General features: G+C 40.8%; 1 protein-coding gene across 1 annotated transcript in view; it reads right to left on the reverse strand.

The window, feature by feature from the left end:
* LOC126418310 (SPARC) overlaps window positions 1-12,218 on the reverse strand; it is a 98,130-nt gene that overhangs the window by 15,311 nt on the left and 70,601 nt on the right. Inside the window, exon 2 of the mRNA XM_050085183.1 lies at window positions 6,154-6,239. Coding sequence (XP_049941140.1) covers window positions 6,154-6,225 — 72 coding nt within the window. The 5' untranslated portion in view covers window positions 6,226-6,239. The remainder of the gene's footprint in view (window positions 1-6,153; window positions 6,240-12,218) is intronic.

Consider the following 12,218-nt stretch of genomic DNA (forward strand, 5'->3'; position numbering starts at 1 on the left):
CGTTTGTACGCTTGTTGTTGCAGTGTAATTTCAGCATGGATGGAATACGTTTTGCTCCTGGCTATAGTGTAGAACAAGCTATGGAAGACTTATTTCGTTGCAGTAGTGATTCAGAAGGTAGTGATGCCGAAGATGATGGAACAGAGACACAGGTAGACCAAAGTGATGAAATTTGTTTACATGAATTAGAAGAAAATGATATTCTTGCTGAAAATGATGACAGTGGAGAAGATGAAAGTGCAGTACTGGTAAGCAGGGGTCGGGATATTGCATGGAGTACAAAAGAACCATCAATTTGTAGATTTCCAATCCGCAACATACAACGATTTTCAGCAGGTATTCCTAGTACAGTTAGTGTTAGCTCAGCTGTTGACTGTTTCAGGCAGTTTATTACTAATGAATTGCTGGATGTAATAGTTCAGTTCACAAATCAACGAGGAAATGTGTTGTGGCGTAACAAGCTAGTTACGCCACACTGAGAAGGGAGCCGACAGGCACGCGTACACACGCGCCGACTGGCGTCAAGTCTGGAACAGGATACGTTATGACTGCTATAAAGAAAATACGTAGCTTTGGAATATACTTAACTTTTAATCACTCCTTGTGATACATCTCTCTTGACTATACAAATGAGACTCGTAAGATACATGCAGTGTTACAATTGGCGCCTTGCTAGGTCGTAGCCATGGACTTAGCAGAAGGCTATTCTAACTGTCTCTCGGCAACTGAGAGGAAGGCTTCGTCCGTATTGTCGCTAGCAATGTCGTTCGTACAACTGGGGTCGAGTGCTCGTCCGTATCACGAGACCTGCCTTGTGGTGGCGCTCGGTCTGCGATCACACAGTGGCGACACGCGGGTCCGGCATGTACTAAATGGACCGCGGCCGATTTAAGCTACCACCTAGCAAGTGTGGTGTCTGGCGGTGACACCACAAAATGAATTGAAAGTGTCTGGAAAATTAGTTGACTGGCGTGATACAGACAGATGCGAGCTTCTTTCATTTTTAGGCTTGCTGATTCTGTATGGCGTACAGAAGAGCCGGGGGAAACCTATTGACGAATTTTGGGACTCTGAATATGGCACTCCTCTATTCCGTGCTACTATGTTGAGGAGGCGATAGCAGGACATTCTGCATTCACTTCATTTTGACGACCGCATCACAAGACTTGAAAGGAAAGGGAGGACTGGAAATAAGGCTGAAGCTGTACAGGAAATATTTGATTTGTTTGCCGTGCAATGTCAAACATCATTTATACCTTCCAGCAACATTATTGTTGATGAACATCTTTGCGTATACAGAGGTCGATGCAGTTTCAAGGTCTACATTCTTTCAAAGCTAGGAAAGTATGGCATCAAGATATGGTGCGCAGTAGACTGTGTACATGGTTATCTGACAAATCTTCAAATGTACACTGGAAGGAGTGGTGATGTGAGAGAAGTGAATCAAGGCAAGAGAGTGGTCTTAGATTTAGTGCATCATCTGGCTGGCAGTGGTAGGAGTATTACCACTGACAATTTTTTCACGAGCTATGACCTTGGCCAAGAATGGTTGAAAATGAAGTTGGCACTTATAGGTACTCTACGTTCTACAAGAAAAGAAGTCCCAAAAGAGTTTTTGCCTTCGAAAACTAGGGAAGAATGCACCACCAGATTTGCATACAGTGGTAAAACCCTATTAGTTTCGTATGTTCCAAAAAGAAATAAGGCTGTGCTACTACTGTCAACACAACATCAATCATTTGAAGTGCCCAAAGAAAACAACTTGAAACGAAAACCAGAAGTAGTGTTGTATTACAACTCAACAAAATCAGGTGTTGATACGCTAGATCAAATGAGCTCTTACTATTCTGTAAAAAAGGGTACAAAACGTTGGCCATTAGCAGTATTTTATGATCTTGTCGATCTATCTGCATTCAATGCCTACAGACTCTTCTGTGTTGCTGTTGAAAAAACAGAGAGACGTCTTTTTCTAATGAAGTTGTCCAAAGAAATGGCAAAGCCCCAAGTGGAATGTCGTTTGAGTTTACCACAAGCAAGGAACAAGGATGTTATTAGCAGTATCATACGGTGTGGATTTGATGATCTGTTAGACAATGGACATCCAGACGTAACACCCGACAATCAGAAGAGACAGCGAGGCAGATGCTCCATTTGTCCTCGATCAAAGGACACAAAATACAGTTCAACATGCAAAAAGTGTAACAAATTTGTTTGCAAGGAACATTCTGAAATAGTTACTACTTGCAAAATATGTGCAGATGACTATGGTACGGATTCCGGTTAGAATTATGTTTCCTGTTGAGTTGTTCCTCACATTTTCTGTAAATTTGAAGCCATTGTGAAACATTTATGAGTGAAACAAATTATGACTTAGAGTAATATTGTAACTTCTGATATGTAATTACTCTGCCATATGTTATTTAATTCTACTATGAACATACCTGTTAAAAAAACTGTGAAAAGTGTCTAAATAATAAATAAAATGTAAACAAACAGTATTAAACGACAGTACGTTGTTCTCTGAATGATTAGTACACACAGTCAATTATATATTGATTGGGGTCATGTATGACCCCAGATGGAGTACTAGGGATATTTTAGCAGAGTGAGTCCTAGGGTTAAGCCGCACTCAGCGTTACGAATGGTTCACACGGTTTAACAACGGCCGGACAGAAGTTAAAGATGATCCTTGTTCAGGACTCCCTTCGATATCTACCGGCGACGCTCATGTCACGAGCATCAATGAAATTGCGCGTGCCAATTGAAGATTGACTGTACAAGATATTGCAGAAGAATGTAACATTTCAGTTGGATCATGTCATGAAATCCTGACACAGCATCTTGGAATCCATCGTGTCGCCGCCACGTTGGTCCTAAGACTCGTGAGTCAAGATCGACACGTCAGTCTTATTCTATGGGAGTGAATCTAATGAGCTAGAATCTCTTGCTATTAGTGGTGTAACAGAAGTAACAAAATACTTCAATGATCAGGGACTCAAGGTGAATGTCACCAAATCTCAATTACTGACATTTAAAACAGGCAGTTCTCACCACAACAATATGAATATTGTGTGTAATATCTCTGCAACAGAAAACGGTAACTGTAAATTCCTGGGCGCGTATGTTGATGAAAATTTGCGGTGGACATACCACATTAATTTCGTATCCGGAAAAGTCAGTAGTGCCATATATCTCCCAGCCAGCTCGCAGTGATAGTTCCTAGCAAAGCACTGAAATTAGTATATTATGGAACACTTTACCCCTTTCTCAATTACGGAATTGAACTATGGGGCTGTGCAGTTGATGTACATTTAAAAAGAATACTACAGAAAAGAGCAATAAGACATATACATGGGATGGGACATAGAGATTCATGTCGTGAAGTGTTTGTGCAGCACAAATATCTGACAATATATTCTCTGTACATCTTCAAAACAGTTGTATTTTTTGTAAGTCAACCAACAGAAGCTATCAAGGACAGTGATGTACATGATCACAACACTAGAACATAGTGTAACTATTTCCGTAACAGAACAACGTTAAAAATGACTAATAGAAGTCCATATATCAGTGGTTTGATTTGGTATAACAAGCTCCCAAACTCTCTAAGAACGTACACGGGAAATGTTTTTAAAACAAAATTAAAATATTTGCTAATAGAAAAATGTTTATACGGTTTCAACGAATTTAAAGGTAGTGATTTTGCATGAGGCATTAGCATATCAGTTGTAATATGATAAATGTAAAAAATAGACATAAGAAGCAACAGCTACAGAATATAGAGTATTTTGTATGTGTAAATATAACCATAGTATTAAGTCTGACGTTTGCAAAAGCCATCATTACGATGGCTCCACGCAAAGAAAATGTAAATAAATAAATCAGAAAGACCGCCTCGCAATCTGTGAAGAGCTTTTGGATCGCGCAAATGAGAACGAGATGGTCCTTAAGAGAATCAAAATTGGTGATGAGACCTGGGTCTACGGTTATGATGTTGAGACCAAGGTTTTATCTTAACAATCTTTCAAATTCTGAAGGTGGCAGAGGTAAAATACAGGGAGCGAAAGGCTATTTACAATTTGTACAGAAACCAGATGGCAGTTATAAGAGTCGAGGGGCATGAAAGGGAAGCAGTGGTTGGGAAAGGAGTGAGACAGGGTTGTAGCCTCTCCCCGATGTTATTCAACCTGTATATTGAGCAAGCAGTAAAAGAAACAAAAGAAAAGTTCGGGGTAGGTATTAAAATCCATGGAGAAGAAATAAAAACTTTGAGGTTCGCCGATGACATTGTAATTCCGTCAGAGACAGCAAAGGACTTGGAAGAGCAGTTGAACGGAATGGACAGTGTCTTGAAAGGAGGATATAAGATGAACATCAACAAAAGCAAAACGAGGATAATGGAATGTAGTCAAATTAAATCGGGTGATGCTGAGGGGATTAGATTAGGAAATGAGACACTTCAAGTAGTAAAGGAGTTTTGCTATTTAGGGAGTAAAATAACTGATGATGGTCGAAGTAGAGAGGATATAAAATGTAGACTGGCAATGGCAAGGAAAGCGTTTCTGAAGAAGAGAAATTTGTTAACATCGAGTATAGATTTAAGTGTCAGGAAGTCGTTTCTGAAAGTATTTGTATGGAGTGTAGCCATGCATGGAAGTGAAACATGGACGATAACCAGTTTGGACAAGAAGAGAATAGAAGCTTTCGAAATGTAGTGCTACAGAACAATGCTGAAGATAAGGTGGGTAGATCACGTAACTAATGAGGAGGTATTGAATAGGATTGGGGAGAAGAGAAGTTTGTGGCACAACTTGACTAGAAGAAGGGATCGGTTGGTAGGGATGTTTTGAGGCATCAAGGGATCACAAATTTAGCATTGGAGGGTAAAAATCGTAGAGGGAGACCAAGAGATCAATACATTAAGCAGATTCAGAAGGATGTAGGTTGCAGTAGGTACTGGGAGATGAAGAAGCTTGCACAGGATAGAGTAGCATGGAGAGCTGCATCAAACCAGTCTCAGGACTGAAGACCACAACAAAAACAACAATGGGTCCTGAAAGGTTCTTCAAGACTAAAAAAAGCTCGTCAGGTCAGGTCAAATATCAAAGCCACGCTGATAGTTTTCTTTCTCTTTGAAGGATTAGTTGTCTTTGAAGGATTAGTTAATCTTGGATTCGTCCCACAGGGACAAACTGATAATGGATGGTACTATGGGGATGTGTGGCGGAGCCTGCGAGCAAATGTGAGAAGGAAACGATCTGAAATGTGGCGAGACAATTCATGGCTCTTGCGTCATGATAACGGACCCGCAAGTTCGTCCCTGTTGGTGCGTTACTGTTGCACAAGAAACGAAATCACTGTGCTGCCTCATCCTCCGTATTCTCCAGACCTGGCCCCTGCGGATCTGTTATTTCCAAAGTTGAAAACCCCGTTGAAAGGACGAATATTTGCGACGATAGATAAGAGAAAATTCGCAGCCGGGTCTTCGCGCAATCGCCCGCATCTCGTGGTCGTGCGGTAGCGTTCTCGCTTCCCACGCCCGGGTTCGATTCCCGGCGGGGTCAGGGATTTTCTCTGCCTCGTGATGGCTGGGTGTTGTGTGCTGTCCTTAGATTAGTTAGGATTAAGTAGTTCTAAGTTCTAGGGGACTGATGACCATAGATGCTAAGTCCCATAGTGCTCAGAGCCATTTGAACCATCTTCGCGCAATCCATCAAGACTTGTGCCAAGACTACTTCCGGAAGTGGAAAGGTAGTTGGGAGAGGTGTATCAATTGTGGAGGAAAGAATTTCGGAGACCATGCACAGTAAGTAAAAGATAAACGTAGAAAAATTTTGTGGACAAAGTTCCGGAATTTTTTGAATAGACCTCGAATTGTGGTTTGTGAGGCACACTTGTTGATATATTTAGATACAAGGACTACTTTTGGAGGGTGTTTGTATCTTTCCAGTAAGCTGCCATTAGTACACATCTCAGACAGTTCAGAGGCTGCCATTATACTGCAATATGAACTGTGGCATTTTTATTACGATCGCCAGGAGATCTCTTTTTCATTTACCTAATCTTTAAATTTCACACCCAGAAATCTTGTTCCTTCTAGTGCTGCTTAAATGCGAACAGAAGTGAAAAGAATAATGTAATCGGTTGTCTTACCACTTTATCTGCAAAAGCATCAGAAACCAAAAGGCAAAATACAAGAGCCAGTAGTAGAAGATGTGACTTCATCTTGATCACTGGGTCTGTAACAGTAAAGAAGCAGACTGTAATGAAAGAATGCAATCATACACATAAAAAATTTGAGTGGCAGAATGAAATACAGATATTGCAGTTGATAAAGCATAAGCAATGTTTTGTTATTGAGTTTCGAAAAATAAAGTCTAAATTACTACCTTGATGCTATCATTTTCTGTTGCCTCTTTTGCTCGTGTTGGTGGCCTATTATTTAGTGACTGACCTTAATGTTAAATCTTCATCCCAAATTGCACTTATACAAGAGAAATCAATCAGAGGTGCAGACAAAATTTAGGACTTTTCAGAATACCTTGTTTGACAACTAGAATCTTGTGTCATCATTTGTGCTCTGCAAACCACCTAGAAGTGCATGGCATAGGGTACATCCCATTGTACTAGTTATCTTGGCCTCACGATCCCTATGTGAGTAATATGTATGGGGTTGTAGTACATTCCTACAGTCATCGTTTAAAACTGGTTCTTGAAACTTTATAAGTATGCTTTCTCTGGATAGTTCGTTTTCCATCAAGAGTCTGTCAGTTCAGTTTCTACAGCATCAGTGACACTGTCCCAGTGGTGGTTGCTTTTGCCTGTTAATGTAGATCTTGAGCGTTCCACATCTCTGAAGGCTCTCCTACGTGACGGTATTTATGAAAGACAATGTGTGAACGAGTGAATGTACCCCTCTGTTTGATCAACTGCTACAATTCAGACTGTGTACATGTCTCAACAGGAACAGCTCTTTGCGATGTTAGAGGAACATACTGACTGATTTCAGAATGCTTTGAATTTATGGATTAAAAGCGATTCAATACTGCAGTGTTGTTATTTTCTTTTTGCTGAGGTGAAAATGGACATATGATACAAATGCTTGATATTAAGAATTTAATAAGGTAGCCACAAGCGTCTGCAGTGCAAAACTTTCTTCTTCTCTGCTGGAGAAATTTGACACTTCAAATGACTCAGACTCAGGGACTCTGTCCAAAAAATGTCACCATTGGTATTCTATGTAACGCTTGGTGTTCGCTAGTAGACGCACATAACCGTGCAAAGAGTAGTATTAGTGGAAATATAAATCTGATAGCAATCAACAGAAACGTGTAACCAATTTCGTGACTGCATAGTTTGGCAAGTTACGCCTCTCTACCTTCATATAAGTCTCTTGATTAACAAATAGGGGCTTATACTAGTTTCAAAGTTCTCGCCTGCACTCGTCAAGAGTAGTGCAAAAGACAGAATACCATTAGGCATTACAGAGCTGTCAAGTAAGAGGTAGCAGTAGTCCATTCCCCAATATTCGTTCGCTCCATGCTTCTGTCGCGACAAAACGTGCCACAGCCTACGTTTTTAGGTCCAAAATTATCTACAAACTCCCGCCTTGTTTGAAACTGTACAGCTGCGTACATTGTTAATAGGTCGTTCACCAGTGACAGTTAAATACGGCTTAGAAGCGCTAAATAACTGAAATATAGTGGCTGACTAATTTACGTGTTTACCTGTAACAACGGAAGTACCGTACCGATGTGAACAGAAATTCTCAGGATCTAAACACCCTCAGAAGCGGCATCGAAATGTAGGGCCCTTTGGTAAAAACGGCGCGTATGTGGCCCTAACGGCTGATTTGCAGACGCAAAAAATCACAACAAAACTGCCTATGTTGTGTAGGCTCTACAACAAAATGGAGCTTCAGAAATGAAGTTCACGCCCCGAATTGAAGAAGCTCAATGAGAACGAGATGCAACAATTTGATCTTAACGCAAGAATCTTACGGCCGAGGCACACGTTGACGTAATAAACGCGCAAGCCGTAACAGAAAATGGGTCTCCTCATTCATGCTTGCACGTTAAAACGCAAATGAAAGGACAGGGATTACGCATTGTAGGTTTAGGGGCAGTTAAAAACGCGCAGTAATTTGATTTACGACGTAAACAGGCAAGTGTCGCCTTGGTTGAAAAACAGGAAATATAGCGAAAACTGAAACTACAATTATACTGTCCATCGCTTCTGCAGTGATAGTAACTACGTCAATTGAGAGAGTCTTCAGCCGGACTATTGGTTAGCCCTCGTCTTCTTTCGAAGCCAGGACGAATAGGAGTTCATCATGAAATCTGAATCGCAGCGCACCAATAATCGTGGCAACGTGAAAAATGTGCCGTCAGTTTTTGAAACTTTCGTTGCTTTCGGGACACCAGGAAGTGAAAAGGTTCACACGAGGTGACACACAATAGTGTGTGAACAATAGAAAAACCGCGATTTTTGGAACTCCGACCTGAATTAATGTTTTGAAACTTATATTTACACTACAGGATACTCTGCAAATCACACTTCAGTGCTTGGCAGAGGGTTCATCGAACCACCTTCACAATAATTCTCTGTTATTCCAATCCCGAACAGCGCTCGGTAAAAGCGAACACATATCTTTCCGCGCGAGCCCTGATTTTCCTTATTTTATTATGATCGTTTCTCCCTATGTAGGTCGGCATCAACAAAATACTTTCGCATTCGGAGGAGAAAGTTGGTGATTGAAATTTCGTGAAAGATTCCGACGCAATGAAAAACGCCTTTGTTTTAATAATGTCCACCCTAAATCCTGTATCATGTGTGACACTCTCTCCCCTATTTCGCGATAGTGCAAAACGTGCTGCCCTCCTTTGACCTTTCTCGATGCACACAGTTAATCCTATCTGGAAGGGAGCCCACGCCTCGCAGCAAACTCTAAAAGAGGACGGACAAGCGTAGTAGTCTCTTTGGTAGACCTGTTACATTTTCTAAGTGTCCTGCCAATAAAACGCAGTCTCTGGTTTGCCTTCCCCACAACATTTTCTGCGTGATCTTTCCAATTTAAGTTGTTCGTAAATGTAATTCCTAAGTATTTAGTTAAACTTACGGCCTTTAGATTTGACTTATTAATATCGTATAACCGAAGTTTAACGGATTCCTTTTAGCACTTATTGTGGATGACCCCACACTTTTCGGTATTTGGGTCAGTTACCTATTTTTGCACCATAGAGATTAATCAAGCTGAGGAAAGGAAAAGAAGCTCATAGCTAATTTTTAAACGATCGGAACTGTCAGCAAGTTCACATGCGTACTTTAATGAGTGGTTGCGAGAAGACCATGAAGATGGTTGCAATCAAAAAATTAACTGCGACTTGCGAAGACAAGGCAGAAAATATGATACCGATGCATGGAATATTTTGGTTTTTAGTATCGCTTTCTCGCTGTGACATATAGGCTTGGCCAGCTGTAATATGTGGCAAACTCTGGCTATGAAGTAATCGTATAATTTGGATTGGTCGGGTGGACATGGTCAGGTCAAACGAGATGTCAAACCGTGCGTTGTGTCTCCGACGAACTCTTGTTGGCCCCTGTCGCGTGCCAGATAGTGTTTGGCGAAGCAGCCCGTAACTCGCATTGTGAACTTTGAAGATTTATAGAGCAGGTTGTGCCTTGCAGTTGTTGCTAAAGAGCGAGATGTGTTTGACTTTTTATAGCCTTACGTGGGTTGATCCCATGTCAGTCGAGCAGTCGAGAATACATGGACAATGCTGCACTCCTTCAATGCAAATCCACAAGATTGTCCGACGTTTATTCTGTTAAATACACCTATATTTCCTATAATATTCGTTGCTGCTACCATAAACGCACTAGTAATGTATTTTTTTTGTACCTGTAATATTTCTTGTGAATATGCAAGGGTAAATGAATTTTCCGACAGTTACGTAGTACACTCCAGTGAAAAAAAAAAAAAAAACGCTGTTACATTCTACTGAACATCTACAGGAAGAGGCCTGTGTATGTATATTTCCGTAATTCTTCTGGTAGAGTTTGTTTGGTTGTTTTGAAGGCCCCAGATTGAGACTGCAAGTTCTCATTTTCGGCCGTTAACCTCTGGGGGGAACAGAGTTCAACGAAATAAGATAAGCTTTTGAAGGATCGTTGCGGTTCACGAAATTCGCGCCATCAAACGAGGCCAGCTTACCGCTTTTGGGCTCGGAAGATGAATACAAACATAAAGCAAGCATTGGAAACTTTAAAGCCTTTTATTGCCAAAATTAGAACATTTATACACGTATCCGTGAATTTAATCCAATAAATACATTTAACGTATAAAAGCAAGTCACGCAAATGGAGTTGTTGGTTGTTGTAAGCAACGTCCTCGTCTGTTAAGGCGAATTCAGTGAATCCCACATTTATTAATGGTACATTTCCCCTGCCATTTGGACGCAATATCAGCGAAATTTTTACAACAGCCGTATAGGATTGTATTTCGAATTCTGATAATTGCAAATGAATGTATAAAAAATTCTCTCTGCGCACATTTTAATTTTCTGTGCTGTCCTTGATGTAAAACGAAGGTTTGTACACCCGTAAATTTTCTCTTTCAACTCAAGATAGTATGTGTCGATTAAAATTACGAGTTCGATGTCACAAAGAGTTCTTTACATAGCATTAGCCCCTTACCCAGCTTGCATTTACCACGAATCTCTCGCCCAGCGCAAAGTCCCAAGCGACTGAAAAAAAGCGCAGGTGACTCCAATATATAAAAAGGAAAAAAGAACGGACCCGCAAAATTACAGACCAATATCCTTAACTTCTGTTTGCTGCAGAATCCTTCAAATATTCCCAGTTCGAATATAGTAAACTTTCTTGAGACTGAGAAGCTTATGTCCACGAACCAGCATGGTTTTAGAAAGCATCGCCCTTGAAAACTCAGGTTGCCTTTTTCTTAGATGATATACAGCGAACTATGGATGAAGGGCAACAGGCAGATTCCATATTTCTAGATTTCCGGAAAGCTTTTGACACTGCACCCCATTGCAGGTTGTTAACGAAGGTACAAGCATATGGAATAAGTTTACAGATATGTGAGTGGCTCGAAGACTTTCTTAAGCCAGTATGTTGTCCTCGACAGCGAGTGGTCATCCGAGACAAGGGTATTCTCGGGAGTGCCCCAGGGAAGTGTGATAGCAGCGCTGTTGTTCTTTGTATACATAAATGATTTCACCGACAGGATGGGCAGCAATCTGTGGTTGTTTGCTGATGATGCGGTGGTGTATGGTAAGGTGTCGAAGTGTAGTGACTGTAGGAAGGTACAAGTCGACTTAGACATATTTCCAGTTGGTATGATGAATGTGGAAAAATGTAAGTTAATGCGGATGAGTAGGAATAACAAACCTGTAATATTCGGATACAATATTACTAATGTCCATCTTGACACTGTCAAGTCGTTTAAGTATCTGGGCGTAACGTTGCAAGGCGATATGAGGTGGAACGAGCATGTGAACACTGTGTTAGGGAAGGCGAATGGTCGACTTGGGTTTATTGGGAGAATTTTAGGAAAGAGTGGTTCACCTGTAAAGGAGACCGCATGTAGGACGCTGGTGCGACCTATTCTTGAGTACTGCTCGAGTATTCGGGGATCCGTAGCAGGTCGGATGGAAGGAAGATATCGAAGCAGTTCAGAGGCGGGCTGCTAGGTTTGTTACCAATAGATTCGAATAAAACTTAAAGTCTTACGGAGATGCTTCAGGAACTCAAACGGGAATCCCTGGTGGGAAGGCTGCGTTCTTTTCGGGAAACTATTGAGGAAATTTAGAGAATCGGCATTTGAAGCTGACTGCCGAACGATTCTACTGCCGCCAACATACATTGCGCGTAAGGACCACGAAGATAAGATACGAGAAATTATGGCTCATACAGAGGCATACATAGAGTCGTTTTTCTCTCACTCCATTTGAGAGTGGCCTGCAGTGTGTCTATGTAGATGTAGATGTAGATTTTTCTCAGGAATGGGCAGAGTTATCAAATTGAAATTTGTGTCAAATACGAGGATCAATGGTCCCATGGCGGTGAAAATAATTTAAGCCTGTAAGCCAACGCAATCGAAAGATGCTGATATATATATATATATATATATATATATATATATATATATATATATATATATATATCACATATTTTCGTACTCATAGACTCATTATCAA

This window comes from Schistocerca serialis, chromosome 1 (genome assembly GCF_023864345.2).
Source record: "Schistocerca serialis cubense isolate TAMUIC-IGC-003099 chromosome 1, iqSchSeri2.2, whole genome shotgun sequence".
Lineage (NCBI taxonomy): Eukaryota > Metazoa > Arthropoda > Insecta > Orthoptera > Acrididae > Schistocerca > Schistocerca serialis.